Here is a 23,164-nt window from a genome sequence, read left to right on the forward strand (position 1 = left end):
TGGGCTGATTTGCCTCGCCTAGACTCATGCTAATTTCGACGGAGACCTGGCTGTAATTATCGCTGCAATCAAGCAAGTCTTTGTCGAGCTTGGGTGCGGCCCTTTGGGAAGGCGAAGATGATTAATGAGCCACAACAGCGGAACAGGCGCTTGAATACCTTTGTACCCCATCAGCGAAAATGCTGGAAGGCACCGTTGTTATTGCTGTATCTTATCGTCGTCACCTCACACGAATAAACATCAGGTATGGGTGTTTTGCACAATGGGTGCACAATCTGCGCACCAGGGTATATAATGACGAATATTTGATTTTCAACATTGAGGTCCAAGGGAATCGAAAGAGTTTTCCCTACTCGGCGCAGCCAAGTCCCTCTTTTACATACAAGGCCCGGGGTTTAGATGACATTGCCCTCGCCACACGCCAACTGGGCTCTTATAGCCAGTCCAGCACCCTGCTGATGCGGCTCCTTCTCTTACTCTTGCTAATCTCATCGTCTCCAGCCGGATGACGATGCGAATGCTTGGGCTCTGGCGCACTGTTGCGGCGACGCTGATGCTTCAAGGGGTGATGATGGGGAATATCCTTTGCTCCATTGACTTGACAATCACCATGACGATAGCCATCGCAGTGGTGAGACTTGCTGTCGTGCTCCCTTGAGGGCCTCGTTCGGGGGCCTTGCTTCTCATTTTTTGAAGGCGTAGGTAGCAATGTCCTTTGCTCGGTCTCCTTGGCTTTCCTGCCATGCCTTTCGTGCTTTGACTCCCTACGTTCTTCACTACTTCCTCTCTTGTTCCTGCCAACGAATGTGAGCATTCAGCTTCTTGGTTTGAAAAACAACGCTTGCTGAACGATCATGCACAAAATCCAAATCATTCAAATCACCTTGCAGGCTCTAGCATCTTGGGCCGCTCCCGTTCGCGCTCTCGGCCCAGGTCGTCGTAGTCGCTTTCATCATCGTAGCGGTGGCGTCGTTCTCGGTCTCGGTCCCGGTCGCGGTCTTCATCGTCTCTGTCATCCCTGGAGCTGCGAGAGCTTCGTTTATCCTTATCGCCACGGTCACGGTGGTCGTATTCTTCGTCCTCTACTCGTATGTTAGCAATGCGTACGTGGAAGGGGTCCGATGAACGTACCTCTAGTCTCGCGGATCTTCTTGGTCCGATCTGCAAGCTTTTGAATCTCTTGCTTCGTCAAGACACGCAATACAATCACGCAATCCATACGTTCTTCGAAGCGCTCCTTAGCCTGCTCCAAAGCCTCTGGATTGACTAGGCGACGGTCGATCCTTGTCCATCGAGCACCTACTGGGATATCTTTGCCCTTCAGAGCATCCTTGTGAGGTGCGACTCCCTCGCGGATTGGCTCAGGATCCTCAGGAAACTTAGCGGTGGGTCTGCGGAGTATACTTTTGACTGCTGGAGGCGCCTCTTTCGGAGGGGTGACGATCTGCACACTCTTACTCGTCGACACCATGGCCCCATCGAACGACTCGGGCTCCTGGACGAGGCTGGAATCGTACACACTTGAAGAGCGTTTGTCATAGCGAGAGCTTGGAGATTCCTTGGTATCTGGTGGAGAGGCGCGAGAACGATCTTCGGGACCACGGGATCTGTCTCGATCATCTTTGCGCCGCCTACGATCTCGCTCACGGTCCGAGTCGCTGAGATCTCGATCGTGAGTAGCACGGCTGCTTCGCTCGGCTTCTTGTTGGATTCGGCGACGATATTCTTCGTCTGGATCGAGTGCCGCCTCCTTTGTCGCTGGCTCTTTTCGACGCTCAGCATCTCGGTCAACATAATGACGCGGCCGTTCGTCCTCACTGCCTTCGGAGGAGGGTGTCTTGCGGGAGGACTTGACCCGGTCGTCATCGTCATGGCGGCGCTCACGGGGTTTGCGGTCAGCGTCTTGGGTTGGTGCATATCCAGCAACCGGAGGAGCAGCAGCAGTAGAAGGAGGGGGTGGTGGTGGTAGTGGATCACGTCGCTCTTCAGGCCTTCTCTCACGCCTATCTTCGCGTCGGTCATCGTATCGATCACGCCTGTCACGCTCGTCGTGTTCCTTCCGTCGCTCGCGCTCACGTTCTTCGGAAGAGTTTCGTTCGTGTTCCCGCTCTCGTTCCTTTTCACGAGACTTCATATAACCAGCCGCGCCCAGAGTAGCAGCCACACCGGCCGCAGCCCCAGCAGCCGCGGGAACATAGCCTTTAACTTCTTGTCGACCGCCTTCACGCTCTCGTGGACGTTTATCATACAGGTCTGGCGGTGGGGCTACATCCCGTTCACGAGACACACGAGGCTCGGGCATCTGGACACTGCCACTAGCACGCTCAGCTGGGTAGTATTGGCTGCTGCGCTCATCGGGTCTACGCGTTATCTCTGGAGTGGTAGTATAGTGGGGCTGGCGCTCCAAGGCGTACTGGTCGTGGGCAACGCTGGGGTTTCCCGGGGCGATGCCAAACCCTCGGGAAGTCACCTCGCGGTCTTCAAAGCGATCGACTGGGGGTTGCCGTCGATTCTCGACCTCTCTATCTCGTCGGTCATAATCATCGTGGTATGTCTCTCGGCGGACATCACGGGGCTCTTGGTGGATTGCTGGAGCGTGATGACGAGTAGAGGAGGAACGTGTAGGAGTTGCATCTGGATAGGGGTCGTATTTGGGAATCTCTCTCGACCTCTCAATTGACGAGGATCTTGCGTGTGGTCTTGGAACGCCATTGTTGATCTTATCAAAGCCGCGAGTCGACACGGGCGGGCCGAGTTCACGAGCAGAGCTACGAGCAGGACGGTCCACAATCATGCTAGTAGGGCGGGAGCTGCGTTCCAAGCTGCCAGCCCGTGGCCGCCGCCAGGCTGGCTCGGTGTCGCGGTACATGCTCGCTGGGTCTGTGTAGGAGTATCCATCATCGCCGAGATCTGTAAGCCGCGGTGGAGGCTTGCTGTTGCTGTGGTAGCTGCGGCCTCCGCTTGTCAGACTATAGCCCCGGTCAACACTGTCTCGGTGGCGCGGCAGGTCCACCTCTCTCTCAGCAACCAATTTTGTAGAGCGGCTGCTATCGTCGACACTGTACACCTTTTTGTGTTCTCGACGAGGTACGCCGGGTGTGATGTATGTGTCGGCCCGCTTGTCCCGTGGCGGCTGGGCGATCGGGCTGGCTGGGCGATCGAGGTTGCCGTGAGGGGTGTAGGGCGTGCGGATGGGCAGCGATGTGTTGGTCACCGTGCTGACATTGGGCCTCGAGGAGTGCTCGTTGGTGTTGCGCCGCGGGCGTCCCGTGTACGAGTCGTATTTGAGGTTGCTCGCACGAGCTCCCGACGAGCTGCTGGGCATGTAGTATGCCTGGTTGTAAGAGCTCGTAATGCGGTCGGCGCTGGTGCGTGGCGAGCTGGGGCGGCCATAGTACGAGGAATCATAGTATGGATCGGCAAACGTGCCTGTCGACGATCTGGCTGGGTTCGAGTAGCGGCCGCGGGGCGAGGACGGGCGGTTGTATCGCGATTCCATGCCGCCAGAGAGCGTCACCGACTTGAGCTGGAGGGCAGTCTGCGCAGCGGGCGTAGTGGACAGCGAGGTGGGTCGAGGAGGCAGCGAGGGCGCACTTGCACCAGTATACGTGTTTCTGCGTGACCTCTGCGGCTGCGAGGGAAAGGTGGTGACGCTGCCCAACATGACGGTCAGCGGGTGAAAGAGTCGAGGTGGGAGGGGAGGAGAGGAGCCAACAGCACAAACGACAGAGAAGTAGAAACAACAGCAACAGAAGCAGGCGAAGAACAGTGCCGCAGCTCGACGTACATGGTGTCGGTATATGGTCGAGGGGCGGTGGATACAGGCGCGTGGGCCAAGCAAATACCAGGGCCGTGGTTTGCAATAGAACAGGAACCGGCAGCCCGATGGCTTGTTGGCAGGATTCGAGAAACCGGCCCAAACTGGCTGGAACGAGTGGTGACGCCCGTGAATGACAGGGGGCGGGGGTTGCGAAGAAATGAAGTCTAAAATAAAACGGGATATTTTGCGCTGGGCCGCAGGGAATGCCTTGGAGGAGAGATGGCCACGGGACCTAGTTGGGTGGGCCTACGAGGCGAGCGAGGCGGGGCAGATGGAGGCTTCCGGCAAGGGAGAGAAGCTGAGGATGGTGGAGAGGGGGAGAGGAGAGAGAGTAGAGAAGGGGGGGGGAAGAATAAGGAATGAATACAAAGGGGGGGGTTGTCGTGGGTGAGGATGGTTCTGTCGTCGGGCAGTGGGTGTGTGTGTGTGTGTGTGTGGTCCGCTACGGCACGCCCACGACGACGACGACCACCAGGGCCTGTCTGTCTTGCGACGTTACGTCGACCAATGTCTCTTGGTGACGGGATCAGCACTATGACATCGGGGGGCCCAGTGGGTGTGCACGTGCCAAGTCGTCTGAACCCTGACGGGCTGCTGCGTCTGGTGCGGCGTCGTCCTGCACCGAAGGCGCCACTCACAGTAACTCGCGCTGCCCTCGGTCGCACAGCCGTTGGGGGAGAGGGTCCAGCACCAGCATCTCCATCGCTATACGCTTACTTACGCTGCGCTTCACTCTTCATCCTGCAGCCCACCAGTCGACCCGATAGCCGCATGCTGCTGACACTCGCCCGCCATTCCACCGGCCCTCCGCGGTCGTGCCGTCTAGCTGTTACACTCGTCGTTCTTCCGCCGCCCAACTGACCCCGCTTAGGCACCATGGCCCAGCGGTCTGCCCAACTCGCCGCTCTCACGGCCTCACAGTCGCGACTCGTCCGGTCAACAATCGCTGTGCGGCCCGAATCGACTGTCATTTCGGAACACGATCTTCATGGTTTGTACACGTTGTGCGCACATCGCTGCGGGTACAAGGAGCCTGAGTGCATATACAAGGTGGTTCGAGCATGGGGGATCGCCCTTTTGATATTGCCCTGATTGGCACATCTGCTATTCTAGGCAGACTATTCGATGCCTCGTCTATAACAATAAATACAACTAGCCAGACTTCCCTTTTATATGCTGAATTCCTCCTGGCTCCTGTTTGGCAGTGGCAAAGCACCTCTCACAAACGGCCAAAGATCGTCACGCTGTATTAATAATTGGCATCGGGCATATAGCTTCGTTGACTACTGAACTCCTTCACTTATTATTATATGGGTCCAAGGATAGGGGTGCAGAGCAATAAAGGCAAACACAATAAGATTTGCTACCCAGGAAAAGAGTAATGGCGTCGTGTCGTGTGCTCATGTGAAATCATTTCGTATTAGCGCCCAATCACCCGCCCTGTTAGACATTCTCAATCCGCTCCACCCGCGTGCCCTTCTTGGCTCCATCGCCATCCACAGACTCCAAATCATCCGCAGCATGGGCATCTCTCAGCTGCCTCGCCCGCGACTTGCTCGGGAAGGTATCTTGAAGGCACCCCTTGATGATGTTGCCCTCAAACAGTTCACCGATGGACTCGAGTCGCACGCCCTTGGTCTCAGGCACACAGAACATGACCCAGACGCACATGACTATGCACAGTGAACCAAAGAGGAGAAAGGTGCCGTAGCCAATATCCGCGAGCATCAGTGGTGTGATCTTCGCAATAATGAAGTTGAAGAGCCACTGGGTCCCGAGAGCTGCCGCCATAAGCAGCGATCGAACGTGGTTGGGACTGCATTCGGAACTCAGGATAAACGGCGTTGGTCCCCAGCCTTGTCGATCGTTAGACAGGATTCATCCGTAGAAATGAGGCAAACGTACCAAATGAGTAGAACACAACAAACAGGTAGACACACACAATGGCGAAGATGGAGTTGCCATCGAGTTCGCCCTTTGGTGGGTGGACTGCCATGTTCACTCCAATATAAACTGCATATGCCGTGTTAGCAGGCCACCTATACACTCCGTACACGAAATCCACGTACACATTGCGAAGGCTTGGCCAACGGAGCCGATGATTAGGGACCACTAATGCAAATGTCAGCGCATGTTGAAAGCTAGAGTTGCTCAACATACCTTGCGTCCCAACTGTTCTGTGAAAGCCATCAGGCCGATAGCCGTAACCACAATCTTTACGATTCCGTAGACACCCGTCGCGAAGAGACCAGACGATCCGCCAGTGAGCCCAATCTGCTTGAAAATTTGCGGCGCGTAATAGTTGATTGAATTGGTACCCGTCCATTGCTGCCAGAACATGAGGAGGACGACAAAGGAGGACTGGTAGAGCATGCGCTTTCCCGAGCAAGCAGCTTTAAGCTGAGCCACCATCGGTAGCTTCTCATGGCCGTTGAAATCAGCAAGAATCTCGTCGAGCTCTTGAATGACCTGGGGGTCTTCAACGGACCTGCCGCGAACATATGCCAATGCTTTGGCAGCGTCTGTGATCCGGTTCTTCTCGACGAGCCAGCGTGGACTCTCGTTCTGGAAGATGATGCCTACCAACAGCAGCACACCCGGCAGCATTTGGAGGGCAAACGGAACGCGCCACTTTGCAGAGTTGGTAGGGCTCGTGATGTCGAGGTTAATGCCGTAATTGACGAAGAATGACAGACATATACCGGTAACGTTGAAGAGTTGCTACGCCAGTCAGCTCTGGAAGACAAACGTCAGGCATTTGAAGACTCACCATGCATCCGATGCATCGTCCTCTGATCTCCTTTGGCGCATTTTCGCCAATGTATGTAGGAACGACAGCTGAGATCAAGCCCACGCCAAATCCTAACAAGTCAGTGTATGTCTCAAATGCAATCCGCACATGGAATCCCTACCTCCAATGACACGGCCGACGTAAAGCTGAGATAGACTTGTAGTTCCAAGAGCGCACAGGGTCTGTATAAGCGAGCCGATGATGAAGATGATATCCGCGACAATGAGAGCCCGTTTGCGCCCAAAGGTATCGCTAACGTAGAAAGATGCGAGCGCGCCGAAGAAGCAGCCAGCTTGGAGCACGGAGACAATATTGCCCTGTAGACTGGCGAATTTGGGGCTCCTTGAGTCGAGGTTGAAAGAGTGTTGAAATGCGTCCATGGTCAATACACCTAATCTAGTCAGTTCGGACGATCCTGAATATTTTCTAGACGATGAATATACCTCCAATAAGTCCGGTGTCCCACCCGAAGAGCATGCTAAATCATCGTCAGTGTGCGTTTACAGAAGAAGTGAATGTCCCTGAAGTGGTTGAAACCGAATGCCACTGAAGGTGGTGGGAGAAAAAAAGTTAACATACCTAAATCCATTAGTAAGCGATTTCAGAGGAGAAAAAGTACATGTTAAAGCTATGCAGCAATCATTATACTGGGTAGACTTACCCGCCAAAAGATGCGACTCCAGTGAGGACGTAAGCCCTACGATGGGCCTTGAAATCCCTCCACACACCCGGTAGGTCGAATTTCGCCATGATTGCGTATAGCAATACGATATGCAATCGCTATGTCGACAGGTTGCCGTTCGCGCAATAAAACACCGTGCTGTCGCAAAGGGTGTTCAAATGGCGATGAAAGAAAGGCGCAGTGCTGGTCGTCTCAACCACGAGGACAACAACAAGATTTATATTCACAACGTCCAAGTCCACTCGGAAGCCCGATCAAACCCCGTACAGTTTTAACTGGAGACCCTGGGGGTGTCGGCATAGGTTGACGCGATGACGTGGGGACCCCAGTGGGGAATTCAACATGGGCCAGCGTTGCGGTGAGCAATTGTTCCTCCAATTCAAACGCCGCGTCCCGATAACACTGACTCCGAGTCTATCGGATTATGGCTTGGCCTGCAGAATGATTGGATTCCTTTTGAGATGCGAAGATGTGAAATGCGGCGTCTGAAGGAATGTTGCCGCCCGTGTCTAAGCTGTCGGATGGCGGGTGCTGGGCGTTAGTTAGCGCGGATGCGTCCTTGTGTTGGCATGACATTGCATGTCTTGCTCCCTCCGACGTCTGCGCTTGTGTCATGCATGCCAGACTTCCTCGTAGACACGATTCATTCTACGCTCACCAAATGCCAAAGGCCGACACTGGGCGTGTTTGTGCCTTCACTCAACACAAATCGTCAAATGCCGACCCCAGATTCTCTCCGCATTTCAACATGATGCTTTGCAAGAAATCAAAGTGTGGCTAAGGGTTGGAGCTAATTCAGTCGTCTATTGCCGCCTTCTAATGCCGACTGCACCATCCGCTTTCCTACCCGGCCATCTCATATGTTCGCCTTGTCCTTCTTCTGCTCGGGTACTTGTGTCAGCAGCTTGTCGCTCTTAATCGCCGACTTCAGGTTGTCTAAAACCAACAGCTCCATATCGCGTTGGGTCTCGAACGTCCCTGTCCCAATATGAGGCAGCAGCACCGCGTTCTCGCTCTCTAACAACCCTGGGTGAATCTTTGGCTCCTCCTCAAACACATCCAGGCCACACGTCCAGACTTTGCCGCTCTTCAGTGCATCCACCAACGCTGCTTCATCGATCAACGGCCCTCGAGCAGTGTTGACGATGATGACGCCGTCCTTCATCTGCTCGAACTGTGCCTTGCCAATGATGTGTGTTGTGGAGGGATTCAGCGCTAAATTTAAGCTGATAACATCCGACGACTTCAGCAGCTCGTCGAAGCTCACATACTTCGCGCCATTCTCTTCGCTTGCTGGGAGCTGATTGCGGTTGTGGTATTGTATTTTCATGCCGAAAGCCTTCGCACGATGCGCGACCGCTGAGCCAATGCCGCCCATACCCAGGATACCGAGCGTCTTATTCTTCGGGTCGTGACCGAGCGAAAAGTTTCCGCGCCATTTGCCTGGTAAACATGTTAGTCGAAGCTACGCCCAAAGTTTGGTGCTCCTGACCTTGATTGACTGCGTTGTAGGACTGCTTGATATTTCGGAATGCACCCAACATCAACCAGATAGCAACGTCCGCAGTCGCGTCATTCACTGCTATCGGTGTGCTTGAAACTTGGATGCCCCTTTTTGTGCAAGCTGCAACATCGATGTTGTTATATCCAGCGCCGTTGTGACAAACATACTTCAGGCTCTTCGGTAGAACATCGAGCAGCTCTGCGTTGAAGTCTCCGGTGAGCGAATTCGAGTCGTTACTTCGGTAGAGAGCATACACGCCGTCGAATTCGCCACTTTTGCATTTCGAGATGAAGTCGTCTCGATTGCCATCGGGGTACTCATGCAGCTTCGTTGCTACCTGTGCACATTCCTGCCATTCCTTTCGCGCGTGGGTAAGCTTGCCGATAAGAAGTGCTGCTCGTTGCGACATGATGATTTGGATTGCGTAACGACACTAGGATGACGAAGAGTCTTTGAAGGTTATCGTTTTCAAAGTAGCGGAGGAAAAGAGCAGTCCGAGAAAAACTTGTGCAGCGTGGCGGCGTTAGCTACCTTTTATTCCTCGCATCCCAGATCCACCTGCGGAGCTCCTCCTACCGGCCCATCTCGGACCGAATCTTCTCTCCTGAGAGCTCTCGAGCGTGGAAATACACTTTGTCAAATGGCAGGCAGTAATTAATCTTATCATTCAGTAAACCTGAACTTCTCACGCTCGATGATGCGCGTTCCGCTCATCAAATCCAGCAGTGACGCAACCCCGCTCTACCTCTCTATCTACCCCACCATCACATTTCCAGCACACTTGACTTGAGACAACACATCTAGAGCTTGGGTTTGGTTTAAAGCAAGCGCAGAGCTGCTTCAATTTTTGGGTTCTTCTCCCAACAGTCTGTAAATCTTGCAAGATTGCACCGAAGCCACTTGGAACCAAGTGGTTGTTAGAAACCGGCATATGACTTCGCAGACCAGTTGCCGACAATCGTCCTTGTCAAACACCGACTACAGTAGGGCACGTGATCTCGCTACCCCACATTCCCTCGGCCTTGCCTAAACAAGCAAGCCTCATTCTATCTTCCGTTCGGAGCCAGTTCAGCTCCGAGGCCGACGCGCATTGCTCTGTAAGCGGTCCAAAAACCACCATTTCCATCCCTCTACACTAGGCAACAAGGCACCAGCGAGATGTTCAGGCTGCCTGCTGAGAATCTCGGACGCCTCATGCTTTACTTGATGCAACTCGGACCAGCGTACGCGCCGATGACTCACGTTGGGATATCAAGCTTCGATCGATTTTGTTGAAATAGAGCATGATGCCGTCTTTTGCTTCAAAGTCTTAGATATCTTAGTTCGGTCATCTTTCAACTCTTCAGTGTATTCGCAAATCCTTCCACCGTGTCGCATAGTCAACTGTAATTGAAGATGGAATTGAAGAATGTCGCAATTCTTGGAGTATGTGCCATCGCATTCTTAGACAGGACCCTTCGTTATTTCTGTATTCTGACGGGATTGATATAGCCTGGTGGAAATGTTGGCGCCGCTATCATCACCGAACTCCTCAAGGATGGATCACGCTTCAACCTTGTGGGCATAACACGTAAAACTTCAACATACACACCACCGCCTAACACCAACATCACTCATAAATCCGTCGACTACACTTCTTTTCATTCCTTACTAGAAGCTTTCACGGGCCAGGACGCGGTTGTGAACTGCATAACAGGAGGAGCTACCCATTACGAACCCTCGAAGCTCATTATCGATGCAGCAGTCGCCGCTGGCGTCAAGTTCTTCTTCGCGAATGATTACGTGGGCCACTTGACGAGGGAACAATTTAAGAGGCTGCCAGAGAGTTTTGTAGGCGCGAAACCCAGGATTCGGGAGTATTTGGAAGAGCTTGGGACGCAGGGAAAGATCGCTTGGACGGGTCTAACAGGAGGGCCCTTCTTTGATATGTGTAAGCGCCGCCACCTGGCGAAATCAAAGCGGTCGATCTTGTTGCTTATGTTACTGACCATCACGCAGGGCTCATGAAAGGCCCAGCAGGCTTCGACATCGCCAACCGCCACGCCCGCATCTACGGCACTGGAAACAACCCTCTCTGCTGGACACCCCTCCCCACCATTGCACTTGCAGTAGCAAATATTATACGCAACCCAAAACCTGTCTGCAACCGCCCAATCTACATCTGCCCCTTCCCCAAAAACCAGCTTACACAAAACATTCTCCTCAGCACACTCGAATCCGTCCTCGACACCAAATTCACCATCGAAAACGTTGATGTGAAGAAGATTAACGAACATGCAAAGATTGCATTAGAGCGGGGAGAGGCTGGAAAGGCCATGAAAGGGCTGGCTGTTAGCAACCAGTTTTACGAGGCAGACAGTGGGAATGATTTTAGTCATTTGGTTGAGAATGAGGTCGTGGGCGTGAATACGATGAGTGTAGAAGACGCCGTGAGAGAAGCGATTCAAAGATATGGTGAGGATTTTAAGATAGTGGAGGGGATGTTTAGGGTAGAACCTTGCGAGATTTGATCGCTGTAAGCTTTGTATCAGATTTGAAATAGCCCTTCATAAAATTACAGACGTATGGGTTTCTCGTGTTAAGCTACAGGTGGTCGTTTATTGTTCTTGAGCTTCATTGGATTCTTTTTGAGGTTATTACATCGAAATATGGCAATGAAATGCAGCGCTCCCTCCCTGAACGCCTTACCTACGGGATTGTACTAAGATTTTGTCATTAACAGAACTGCATGCTGGGGCAGACTACTTTTTGATATTTTGAATTCATAATTCTGTGAACCAATGCACCTCCCGAGTAGATCAGACACTTGTGCTAGCGCGCTTAACAAGGCTAGAACAATTTCTCTGCTTACGCAAGCACCCTTTTCTTCTACCCTCCGTTGCATCTTCATGATGTCTGCTCTTCTATCGATTTCGCAAAAATGCCCCCAAGAACGAAGGCATGCGCTACCTGTCGCAAGAAACGCATCCGATGTGATGCAACGCTTCCATATTGCCTCATGTGCAGTCGATTCGGCCGCCAATGCCCTGGGGTCGCAGATGGACCCTTGATCGTGGACATGACGAAAACCGCAAAACATGGCATGCAGAAGCGCGCGACCAAATCATCATCAAAGAGCCTAGATCTAGTTCCATTGGTCTGGACAAATCCAAATAATGTTGTTGTCCATCGGATGTCCCAGCGAGCGATGGTGACAGAAGCATTCTACGAGCGTTTCTTGACACATTTCACTTTCGAAGGCGAAGGAACAGATATTCGAAATCGACTTTCGTGGCTTCATCGTCTCCCCCTCTTGTCCACAGACGGTACGAACGATGCGCTCGTATTAGCCTTGCAAGCCACAGCGTCCGCCTACTGTGCAGTGGACAATAGCAACGTAGCTCTGACACGGCACGCTTGGAATCTCTACGGCGACGCACTACGGGCACATGGCCGGGCCCTTCTGCCATCAAGGTCCAAGCCTCATGTCACACTTCACATGGTATCAACAAGCGTTCTTTTCAGTTTATTCGAAGCCATGCAGGCTACAAATGCGAATGCATATCGCTCACACATCTACGGCGCAGCGAAAATGTTCGAAGTGACGGGACCAGAACAGTGTACAGAGGGCATACTGTGTCAGATCTTCTACCATCTTCGGACGCAAATGACCTTTCTTGATTTGACCGGTAGGGCGAACGATACTCCAGTGGAAGTGAGAAAGATCCTATACAGGACGCTAGAGTATACGCGGTTGCCAATGTTCCAGACATTAATGAATCATGTCGCGAAGCTGGCGGACTTGTATACTGCAATGAGGGATGGAGTTGACGAAGGCCAGACCTATCAGTCCCTCGACCTTACGACCTACATGGTAGCCAGGAGCGAGGTCGAGGTCCTGTGGGACGAATATACTGAAACAGCCGAAGAATGGAATGAGCAACTTACGTGGGAAGATCCCTGGACTAGAGCCACCATGTATCGCGACGCCTTCACCGCGCTTACCATTGCGTACTTTGAAACCGCCCGTATTCTACTCGCCATCGTAGCACCACAGCTTGCGACTTCTCATGTGGACCTGAGCGACCACTATGCAGCGATAGTGGATATCTCACAGTATCTGCGGATCAACGATGTCGGTTTCGCCTATATGCGCATGGCGACCCCATTGCTTCTGGTCGCGTTGCATTCTCCGAAGAGGGAGCAGCGAAAAGCAGCAACCAGGTATTTTGAAAACTGGGTAGACGGATCAATGAGAGGAATCAGTCTACTTGCTCTAGAATCGATCTACCGACATCGTGTATTGAAAACATAGCTAGACAAGCATTTATCGGCTGTGAACATTACTAGTGCATTCGAGTCTAACAACTCCATGGGTTTGGCAACGAACAGTGTCGGGATCTTGCAAGAAGTCGAATGATCAGTCAAAAACGCATGGCTTGTAGTTTCAAGTTGATACGCCCTCCAAATACCCACAGCGAGGCCATGATCACAAGCCACAACACTACGAGACCGTCGGTCGCTTCCTACACTGCCAACCTCGTCCCGGTCCCATCTCAAATCAGCAAGAATGGAGTCGCCGCCACCAAACTTCCGCCCCCCCCCCCCAAAGATCCCTGGAACAGACACTCTCCGCATCAATTTCTACTCGAAGCCTAAAATAGATGCTGACATCCCGAAAACTCACGAATGGTTCGATAGCGTGTGAGAAACAAGGCACTGGGGTAGAGATTTGGAGAACAGGGAGAGGGTAGGTACGAGGCATTCAATGTCATGGTATGCTCCGGATGTGAAGGACGAGGTTATAGCAGACGGGATGTAGAAGAAGAAGCATCCTATCTTGTCTGAGCTTGTGAACGAAGTCTCGGGGCATGATATTTCTTATTATCAGAGAGTACGCAAAATCATGCTATGCTATAGTCAAGGCTGGAGAATGATGTCCTCGTAGCACCGAGAAGTCTTCAACCACCCTTTAATGAGATGTACATACCAGGGCACAGTATAATCGGGAAAGAATCAATAGATAGCACTAAGCATAAAGTGAACACTGTGAAAACATATTTAGGACTGACAGGAGCCTCGGAGGGGACAAAACGAAACTACGAACACGTTCAGGGTTTTTGTTGTTCATTTTGATGAAGTATTAGATGGTCGATGTGGAAGATAATGTACTGGTGACGGGAGCGGAGGTAGCTAGCAAGTCGGGCCGTGCAAAAGCAATGGAGCTTGGCGGGAAAGCGCGACGCGCACCGCGTCGTGGGCAAAGCAGCGCGCAGCCAGATCTCGTCACTTCACCTCGCCATCACCCCGCCATGTCCTGAGCCACCCCGACGCGATCGCATTGCCAGTCCACTCGCATCTCTCCCTCCAACCTCTACAAACCACCTGCGCGGTCATCGCGCCCAACCGCCGCTATGGGGTACATCAAGCAGATCACCATCCAGGGCTTCAAGAGCTACAAGGACCAGATGCAAATGGAGCCCTTCTCGCCCAATTGCAATGTCATCGTTGGTCGCAATGGCTCTGGCAAGAGCAACTTCTTCGCTGCTGTGCGCTTCGTCCTCGGCGATGACGACCAGTTCATAAGCCGCGAAGAGCGTACGAATATGCTACATGAAGGCTCCGGCTCCGCTGTCATGTCTGCATACGTTGAGGTGTGCTTCGACAACACCGAGGACCGTTTCCAGACGGGCAAGCCCGAGTTCTTCTTGCGCCGGACCATTGGCGCAAAGAAGGACGAATATTCAGTCAACCGCAAAAATGCCACCAAATCCGAAGTCCAGCAGATACTCGAATCCGCCGGTTTCTCGCGATCAAACCCCTACTACATCGTTCCCCAGGGCCGTGTCACAGCACTCACCAACATGAAAGACTCGGAGCGGCTACGACTACTAAAAGAAATCTCCGGCTCCAACGTATACGAGACGCGACGCGCTGACAGCGTGAAACTACTCGCCGCCACGGACAGCAAATGCAGCAACATCGACGATGTAGTGGCGTCGATCAACGAGCGCCTAGACGAGCTAGAAGGCGAGAAGGAAGAGCTGGAGGCATGGAGCAGGAACGATAAGGAGCGACGATCTCTGATGTATACACTCAAGACGCGCGAAGAGGCCGATCTCGAAGACCTGATCGAAAACATCGACCGTTTGGACAGCCAAGGCCGTGAGATGCGGGAGAACAACGAGGCAAGCTTCCTGCAGAACGAGACCGACATTGCTCAGATTGAGACCGACATCAACAAGCGGAGAGGCGATCTCGACGTTCAGCAGGCAGACCGCGTGCAGTCAGAGAAAGACCGAAAGTCTGCTTCGCTAGAAAAAGCCAGAGTTGAGCTTGAACTCAAGGCCTTGCAGGACAACCAGTCTGCTGCACATCAAACGAACAAGTCACGCGATGCACAAATTAAGACCATCCAGCAGCAAATACGTACACGCGAAGCCGAGCTTAAGCAGCTACTGCCCCAGTACAAAGCAAAGAAGGAGGAGGAGGAGGCTGTCCGATCACAGTTGATGGAGGCTGAGGGTCAACGGAAGCGGCTGGAGGAGAAGCAAGGCCGCACAGCTTTCTACAACAACAAGCGAGAACGAGATGATGCACTGCGCACACAGATCGACGAGACAAATGGTGATCTGAGCCGTCGCAAGGCCGTCTTGATGCAAACCAATGAGGAAATCGTACAAATTCAGAGCGATGTCGAGCGATTAGAAGGCGAAATTGCGGAGCTAAGGTCGATCATCGAGAGCGAGGGAGACGCGAGTGTGAATCTCGCGGCGAAGATAGAGCAAGCGAAAGATGCCTTCAAAGCCATACGTGATGAGCAGAATAACCTTTACCGAGAAGAGAACCGGGTGAACAGCCAACTCTCAAATGCCCGCAACGATCTGAACAAAGCCGAAGGCACCTTGTCACGCTTGCTAGATCATGGTACCAGCCGCGGTCTAGAATCGTTGCGTCGGTATCAAGCAGATGGCGGCCTCGAGGGCGTGCATGGCACCATTGCCGACTTGCTCCAGGTGTCGGAGACATATAGGACGGTGACGGAGAACGCAGCAGAGGGTGCTCTCTTCAATGTTGTCGTCGACAACGACAGGGTCTCTAGCGCGCTCATTGACAGACTTATCAAGGATAGGGGTGGACGTCTCACTTTCATACCTCTAAATCGCGTTCAGGTGTCTAACATACAACCCCCGACCAAAGGGGACATGCAACCCCTGCTTCCAAAATTGACGTACGACGACCGCTTTGACGTTGCGTTCAAGCACGTCTTTGCAAAGATTGTTGTCTGTCCTAACTTGGACGCTTGCAAGAGCTATGCGAAACAGTACAATGTCCGGGCATACACTCCAGATGGAGACAATGCGTCGCGAAAGGGACAGTATCGAGGAGGATATCACGATCCTTCCAAGTCTAAGATCAACGCCTACCAAAAAGTCATTGAGGCTCGTGCGCTTTGCGAGGAGTTGCAACAACGCAAGCGTGACATTGCGAATCAATTGGAACAGAAGCGTCAACAGGCGACTGCTGCGTCTAGTGAAACCCGAAGACGAGAACACGAGAGAAGCAAGGGCGAGAATAGTTATGGACCGATGCGAGAAGAGCTTCGGGTCAAGAACAAAGCACTGCAAGATGCTCGGGACAGCCTCGCAAGGAAGCAAGGGACCGCTTCAAACCTGCAATCAGCTATCAATGAGCTCGGTGCGCGACAGAGCGACTGGGAGACTGAGATTGCTTCCCCGTTCGAGAAGGCGCTATCCAGAGACGAGGAACAGATGCTCATCACACTCAGGAGCACTGTGCAAGATCTGAGGCGTCAATCTGCGCGAATCCAAACAGAACGGACCACCCTCGAGAGCCAGAAGGTCGAGGCTGAGCTCGAACTGAACGAGAACCTGCGACCAGAGCTTGATAACCTACAATCACAGCAAGGTGGTACGGGTGGTTCAACGAATCAAACGACGCATTTACGGGAATACGAACGTGCACTTGATGCCGCAAATCAGACTATTGCGGTCCTCGATCAACGAATACAAGAGATTGACGCTCAAATCGAAGACATTCGAGCTCAGCTCGCTGAGCTGGAGACGACAAAATCCGAGAAGGAATCGAGCAACCGGCAGATCGCTAAAGCCCTGGAGAAGCATGAGCTGGCCATGTCCAAGAAAGACTCTGATCGCAGTCGGCATACAGACCGACTTGCTGAGGTCAAGCGGAGTATTCGGGATCTGGGAACTCTACCCGAAGATGTCGACCGCAAGTATGCACGATGGGACACAACCAAGGTAAGACTGCCAATTGTTGTGAGGAGAAATCAATTAACACAACACGACAGGTCACCAAGGAGCTCACCAAGGCCAACCAAGCGCTGAAGAGTTTCGCGCATGTCAACAAAAAGGCCTTTGAACAGTACGAAAACTTCACACGGCAACGCCGCACGCTCATTGACCGCCGCGCCGAACTCGACACGTCCCGAAAGTCTATCGAAACGCTCATTGACACGCTCGATCAGCGCAAGGACGAAGCCATCGCTCGCACCTTTCGCCAAGTCGCTCAAGCGTTCAAAGAAGTCTTTCGAGAGCTCGTAACAATTGGCCAAGGCCGGCTCATCATCAACCGCAAATCCGACCGCGACGTTCGCCACCACGACTCAGACGACTCAGACGAGAGCGAAGAGGAAACGCAGGCCAAGAAGGGCAGCAAAGTAGCAGAGTACACGGGTGTAAGCATTGCCGTATCCTTCAACAGCAAACACGATGAGCAGCAAAAGATTAGCCAACTTTCAGGCGGCCAAAAGTCATTGTGTGCACTTGCTCTCATCTTCGCGATTCAGAAATGCGACCCGGCGCCCTTTTACCTCTTTGATGAAATCGACGCAAATCTCGATGCGCAGTACCGTACTGCGGTCGCACAGATGTTGAAGAAGTTGTCTGGACAGGGTGGCAAGACGGGCGATGGGGGAGGACAGTTTATCTGCACGACGTTCAGACCAGAGCTGGTGTTGGTGGCAAATCGGTGCTATGGCGTGACCTTTTTCAACAAGACGAGTAGTATTGGTGTCGTGCCGAGAGAGGAGGCGATGAAATTCATAGAGGATGTGGAAAAGACGTGAGATGGAATTTGTTTCCGGTTCGTAGTGTGTAACTGGCTCCTTTCTCGCTCCGATAGGTGGTGGATGGTGGTTACCTTGTTTCATTGAAGAGGTATCTGGCGTTATCCGCCTCTCTCTATACCAAGAATCTTTCTTTTCAGAGCCAACAGCAACTTTGCACTGTTCATTTATGCATACCGTAACCCACTATCTACCTTTTGTACACTCCATGAACGTGTCTGAGTATAAAGCTAAGGAACGCGTCCTAGGTGGAGACAATTGGACATGGACGAATTATACATGAGACTAGGCCATAGGGAAGTAGTAGTAGTGCATGTGCTCGAGTCCCACCACCAAATCCACAAAAGTGATTAATAAAGTAACAACGACAATGAACTCGACTGACAGTTGTCGAAAAATCCTAGGCTTAGTCTCAATCTCTCAATCTCTCTCAACCTATCCCATCTGTGTGGCGAAACTCCGCATTGACACTATTCCAAATCGCAAAATAGTGGGGTTAAACCGAAGAAAAGACAGTTTATTCCCGTGTCCCTTAACTCCGCTACATCTCCACCATCTCCATCTCGATCGAACAGGAAACCTGCATCGAGGGCGGCGCTAGTGACGTCGCCACACGTCCAGACCCACCTAGCGCGATCTATACGTGACATGTGGCTTGACACACATTCCCTCCAGTCACTACCAAACTGATCGAACCCAATCAAGCAGCCAGGCAATTGAGTTTGCAAAGCAGCGCTACATCCCGTGACTAACCGTCGTATAACTCGTAAAAGGCGTACAAGTTTTCGTTGGTAAGCTGCCCAGCGTAGGCTAAACTAGAGCTGAATAGGTGGATGGAATTCGGCCGGATAGAGGGACTGGTGAATCATCGTTATGCAGGTTGGGGCTGGGGGATTACTCATCTGATTCAACGCAGCCACCCAACTCAACTCAACATAGCGCGTAATCCCGACTCACCCGACTGAACCCCATCGACAGTGTTCTTACTAGAATACTTGCTCACGGGGTTTTTCTCCGATAGAAGAGTGTGGCTATGTACTGTTTTGCATGTACATTGGAGACGTAGGCCGGGTATAACTGTTTTGCTAGGTGTTGATGACGGTGGTTTCTGTGGAATTCAGTTGACTCCGGATGATTCAGGTTGCACAGACTGGTAGTGTAAGGGTATGCCGTCAATAGGAAGTTTCACTTCCGAGTATGCAAAAGGGCAGATGGGCTTTGCGGGGAAATGTCCTACGACAGCTTCAGCTTCTGTAGAGTAGCGTAGTCTGAGGTCGTGGCTGGAAGAACGTGGCTGATATGTAATCTTAGAGCAAAAGCGTTTAAAGTAGATTTGCTTTTGCTGTATTGCATACTAGGAAGTCAGGTACCGGAGTTATCACGAGACTTTGGAGTAAGCTTCCGAAGATGAGAATGCAGGAAACCTGTCTCACAATGCAATCTCAAGCAATCCCAGGCAAGCTAAAGTGACTCATTCATTTAAGCTACATTGTTGAGAGCAGAACAACTGTCTGACCCCCGTGTTTTGGCGGCTGTTGTATTTCGATCGCGAGCCTTGTTGTCTCGCCCGCGCTCCGCGCATGTTATCCCATAGCCCATTGGCCTAAACGCCCAAGATCATAAATCGTAACTAATTGTTGTAGCATCCTCGCAGCCCAAGTACAACAAAGAGTAAAAGGGTAAGAAGCAAAGCTTTTGTGACTAGGGTACTGCAATGCTCTAGGGTATCGTAGAAGAAAAGTAAAGCGTCTGCAGCTCCAGTCGCAGTCGTTCCAGGAAAGAAAAGAATCAAGTTAACGTAACGGTAGGGGAAGTGTCTTGTCTCCCTCTAGTAAAGGCCCATTATTGGTCCATATCGTCGTCCTCGTAGTCCCGGAGGAGGTCCAAGCCGGCAAACTCGTCATCTGGGCTCGAGGCCATGGGCGATGATCCGGCACTACCGTGCAGATTGTAGTCGTCGTTGGACATGGTGGTAGACATGTCCGGGCTCTTCGCACTCGAATGTCGTGAAGCTGATGGGTTCATTGGTGCCTCCATTCCCAAGAGGTCGCCGGCACATCGCGCGAGGTATTCGTCGACTGCCCAAAAGTTACATCCAGCGTGACGTAGCACCTCGTTCTTGAGACTGAGCACCTCCTCGCGCAACATGGCTACGTTCTCTTTCAACGCCTTGTTCTTGGACGAGAACTCGCGAGCACGACCCTCAAGGCCGTTGATGTACTCCTTCTTGCGCTGTCGGCACTTGTGGGCGGCAACGCGGTTCTTCTCCAGGTGCGACTGGCGAGCCGAGGAGACCTGGAAGGGAAAGCCATCAGCAGTAAATGCCTCGACCATCTGGGGCTGCGATTTTGGCCTGCCGCGCTTCCGCTTTGGGGGCTCCGGGTTGCCGTCGTCGTTGGCTTGCTGAGGTGGGGCAGCGCTATCCGCCGAGCCGTGATTCGTCGGCGTCGGTCTGCTAGCACGCCTGCGCTTTGTTGAGGGCTCTTGAGGACTGACCCGCGATGATTGCGCGAGTTTTGCCTCTTGGGTGCCGTTGGCCTGGTGTTGTGACCAGTTTGTTTCATTCCGGAGTTGGTCCACCGGAATGGAGTTCTCTCTGGTGGAATTGGTGCGGGGCTCGGCTGGCGAGAGGTCCTCAGGCGGCGTGACCTGGCCAAATCGCTCAATGGCAGCGTGGGTGAGAAGAGAAGGTGGAATTGTGAAGGTAGAGTTGTGCATGGAGTCGGCACCGCTGAATGGGGCCCAATTGGCGTTTTGCTGTTGTTGCTGCTGCTGCTGCTGCTGCTGCTTCATGTCAGGGTCATGCAGGGCTAGGTAGGCATCGTGCGCCCAGTCGAACGTATGTGGTGTTTCCATCTCCATGCTGGTGATGAGGCTTTGGTGTGAGTTGGTTGCGTAGAGGTCCAGGAAGACGATTGCGTGTGGGTGTAGGTGGTAGGCACAGCGTAGTGGTGGTGGTAGTGGTGGTGGTACAGGGCGTTTGGTATTGATGCAAGGCGGCAAGTAGTCGAGGTTCCAAGAAGGAGGGTGATGACTTGGGAGAGCAGAGAAGTGGGATCAGGGCTAGCAAGAAAGAAGGCTTCAGTGTGTGTAGGCGCGGAGGGGGCGAGGGTTAATGAAGGGAATCAGCTGGGACGGGCTGGCAGGCGGGGCCCAGGCATGGGAAAACAAACAATGGGGCATGTGCGCAGCATGGGAAAGCTCAGAAATCCATTTCCATGCGCTTGCCTGTTTCCGGCAAGGTGTGCCCTCATTGGCGGGGCCAAGTCTGCCGCCCCATCTTCCAAGCTTGTCACCTTCATGTCGATCGCGGCGATGGGCTTGTTGCAAGGGAACGTGCAATCGACAAGGCACAGTGACATTGGGCTCCAGCAGCAACCCCTTGAGCTGAGACGACTCTTGCTTGACGCGCTGCTGTCCGTGGCTATTGCTCTGCTGGCGCACCGGCTGTCTCGTTCCAACTCCAGCAGGACCGACGCCCTTGTTTGCGCCACCTGCGCCTCTAGCCACCATCCCCGGTCGCACCTCTGGCTAGAGGACCAACTAGCAACAAGCAACACGTATGGCGGGTGCAAACGGCTTTCTCTGTCAAGCCCCACGCACAGGAGACACAGGAGACACAGGAGATGGGTGCGCGGCTAGGGGGGGGGGGGTGACGTAGCCGGGCCCATTGTTCCCGTCAAACCGCCAGATGGTGCGCCCCACTGCGCTGCTTTGTGGGCCCGCTGCATCCTGCCGACCAGACGAAACGATGGGTTTGGAGATTCGCCTTCAAAGACACAAACTGCCTCTTCGGCCAACTCTACTCGACCTCTAGCGCCCTCGGTCGCAACTCTGCCCGCAAAGAGCCATCCATAGACCCATCAAACTGGCTGGCCGCCCTTCTCACTGGCTGCGCCACAGCCTGCCGCACCACACATGCCAGCGAACGGCAGATTCTTCAGATCCCTACCCTCGTCGTCTGCTGATCTCCATGGCTAATTTTCTCCGTTGCAAAAATCCTGCTCGGAAGAACATGGGAAATTGCCCAAATTCCCATATCCCGCCCTGAAATCCCATCAACTCCTGCCCCGCACCATCGCCCCCCTTCGTTCCCCTGCAACCAGTTACATCATCGCACATGAACTGGCTCCGAGTAATGGCCCAGTAGCAAACTCCTTCTTCTCTTTCTTCAATTCGCATGCAGTGTCGTCCTGGGGTTGGCCTCGGTTGCAGTTGCGCGTGTCGTCCAAGACCGCACGCAACCATCGACCCGACGCCGCGTTTCCACACTGCAGCGCCCTTTAGGCTGCGCAAAGCCACGCCTAGATGTTACGGTTGCGAGTCGGAACATTTGGCCGCTATGCATTATCCATCTAGTGTGACTCGGGCAAAGTGGGTATTGTGGCCTGCACAGCGAACGTTATCAAAGAATGTGCCAGTGCCTGCTTGCTGATCTTGAACATGACGCACCATCTTTGCAGCTGTTTGAAAAAGCATGTGTCAAAACACAGCGGTTGGCTCCACAAAATGTAGATTGAATATGCGTTTGCAATCAATGTAGCGGTATTTGCTCGCTCTGATCCACGAGTGCTTCCACGACCTGAATATATCTTCTACCTGACGCTGCATTCGTCTCACAACGATGCTCCAAGCAGCCAGAAGCCAAACCAGATACATTGAACGAATCATTTGTTCTACCCTCATGCCAGTTCCAGCCCATCATCTACACAAAAGTAAAGCAAACGGCCAGTTCAGCTCGCTGTCAACTCAAAGAAGAGATTCCATCCAATTGGTGCATCCTCCTCCGGCAAGTAATCCCGCAGCAAGCTATCGATCCTACCTCTACCTACCTACCTACCTATCCACTCTACTCTACTAACCACCTCTACACAAGGAACAAGGATCCGAGCGCTCTAGATGCTCTCGCTGGCTGTCCCCTACATTCAATTCCCACCGCTGATTCGATGCGGCCACGTCTTCCCCGCGGGCTCCTACAAGATTACGCCACGATCCCACTAGTCCAAACCGTCGGGATTAGATGAGACCAGACCGGTTTATGCGTCATCGGGAACGAACAAGATGGTCTACGTCTTGTGTGGAGAAGGGGACTTCCAAGGTTGTTGGGAAGTTCCTACAAGTGCCATTTAGGGTTAGTTTTCGATAAATCATCATACGCGATACAATCCAACCCCGGAATTGTAGGTATAGTCGTGGTCCACACGTCAACTATTGTTACAAACGCTGACTTGCCGCTAGTATCGTGGAGACTGCTCTGAACGCCCGCAACTGCGAGGGTG

The 23,164-nt window shown here is 52.8% G+C and overlaps 8 protein-coding genes across 8 annotated transcripts; 4 read left to right on the forward strand and 4 right to left on the reverse strand.

Moving 5' to 3' along the window:
- Nucleotides 1-879: 879 nt before the first annotated feature.
- Nucleotides 880-3,664, reverse strand: K460DRAFT_375817 (uncharacterized protein; the record flags this gene model as incomplete). Its single annotated transcript, XM_040934811.1, has 2 exons — nt 880-1,082; nt 1,132-3,664. The coding sequence occupies 2 exons, from the start codon at nt 3,662-3,664 to the stop codon at nt 880-882; spliced, it is 2,736 nt and encodes a 911-aa protein (XP_040791663.1).
- Nucleotides 3,665-3,921: 257 nt separating this feature from the next.
- On the forward strand, nt 3,922-4,781 carry K460DRAFT_85123 (uncharacterized protein). The gene has a single exon (XM_040938754.1). It carries the CDS (start codon nt 4,214-4,216, stop codon nt 4,679-4,681), a length of 468 nt encoding a protein of 155 aa, XP_040791664.1. The 5' UTR covers nt 3,922-4,213; the 3' UTR covers nt 4,682-4,781.
- Nucleotides 4,782-5,263: 482 nt separating this feature from the next.
- Nucleotides 5,264-7,361, reverse strand: K460DRAFT_278372 (MFS quinate transporter-like protein QutD; the record flags this gene model as incomplete). Its single annotated transcript, XM_040928247.1, has 8 exons — nt 5,264-5,676; nt 5,726-5,833; nt 5,890-5,932; nt 5,981-6,541; nt 6,591-6,682; nt 6,733-7,002; nt 7,055-7,089; nt 7,273-7,361. The coding sequence occupies 8 exons, from the start codon at nt 7,359-7,361 to the stop codon at nt 5,264-5,266; spliced, it is 1,611 nt and encodes a 536-aa protein (XP_040791665.1).
- Nucleotides 7,362-8,149: 788 nt separating this feature from the next.
- K460DRAFT_404352 (glyoxylate reductase) lies at nt 8,150-9,206 on the reverse strand (the record flags this gene model as incomplete). The annotated part of the gene is made up of 2 exons (XM_040936718.1): nt 8,150-8,736; nt 8,786-9,206. 2 exons carry the CDS (start codon nt 9,204-9,206, stop codon nt 8,150-8,152), a joined length of 1,008 nt encoding a protein of 335 aa, XP_040791666.1.
- A 726-nt stretch (nt 9,207-9,932) lies between these two features.
- K460DRAFT_330735 (NAD(P)-binding protein) lies at nt 9,933-11,465 on the forward strand. Its single transcript, XM_040930784.1, has 3 exons — nt 9,933-10,222; nt 10,289-10,727; nt 10,796-11,465. Exons 1-3 carry the CDS (start codon nt 10,193-10,195, stop codon nt 11,305-11,307), a joined length of 981 nt encoding a protein of 326 aa, XP_040791667.1. The 5' UTR covers nt 9,933-10,192; the 3' UTR covers nt 11,308-11,465.
- A 247-nt stretch (nt 11,466-11,712) lies between these two features.
- Nucleotides 11,713-13,352, forward strand: K460DRAFT_365010 (uncharacterized protein). Its single transcript, XM_040933103.1, has one exon. The coding sequence runs from the start codon at nt 11,718-11,720 to the stop codon at nt 13,089-13,091; it is 1,374 nt and encodes a 457-aa protein (XP_040791668.1). The 5' UTR covers nt 11,713-11,717; the 3' UTR covers nt 13,092-13,352.
- Nucleotides 13,353-14,060: 708 nt separating this feature from the next.
- Nucleotides 14,061-18,187, forward strand: K460DRAFT_394013 (RecF/RecN/SMC protein). Its single transcript, XM_040935964.1, has 2 exons — nt 14,061-17,058; nt 17,109-18,187. The coding sequence occupies exons 1-2, from the start codon at nt 14,191-14,193 to the stop codon at nt 17,883-17,885; spliced, it is 3,645 nt and encodes a 1,214-aa protein (XP_040791669.1). The 5' UTR covers nt 14,061-14,190; the 3' UTR covers nt 17,886-18,187.
- Nucleotides 18,188-19,248: 1,061 nt separating this feature from the next.
- Nucleotides 19,249-21,008, reverse strand: K460DRAFT_365012 (uncharacterized protein). Its single transcript, XM_040933104.1, has one exon. It carries the CDS (start codon nt 20,745-20,747, stop codon nt 19,728-19,730), a length of 1,020 nt encoding a protein of 339 aa, XP_040791670.1. The 5' UTR covers nt 20,748-21,008; the 3' UTR covers nt 19,249-19,727.
- Nucleotides 21,009-23,164: the final 2,156 nt, after the last annotated feature.

Source organism: Cucurbitaria berberidis (assembly GCF_010015615.1).
Source record: "Cucurbitaria berberidis CBS 394.84 unplaced genomic scaffold K460scaffold_2, whole genome shotgun sequence".
Taxonomy (NCBI): domain Eukaryota; kingdom Fungi; phylum Ascomycota; class Dothideomycetes; order Pleosporales; family Cucurbitariaceae; genus Cucurbitaria; species Cucurbitaria berberidis.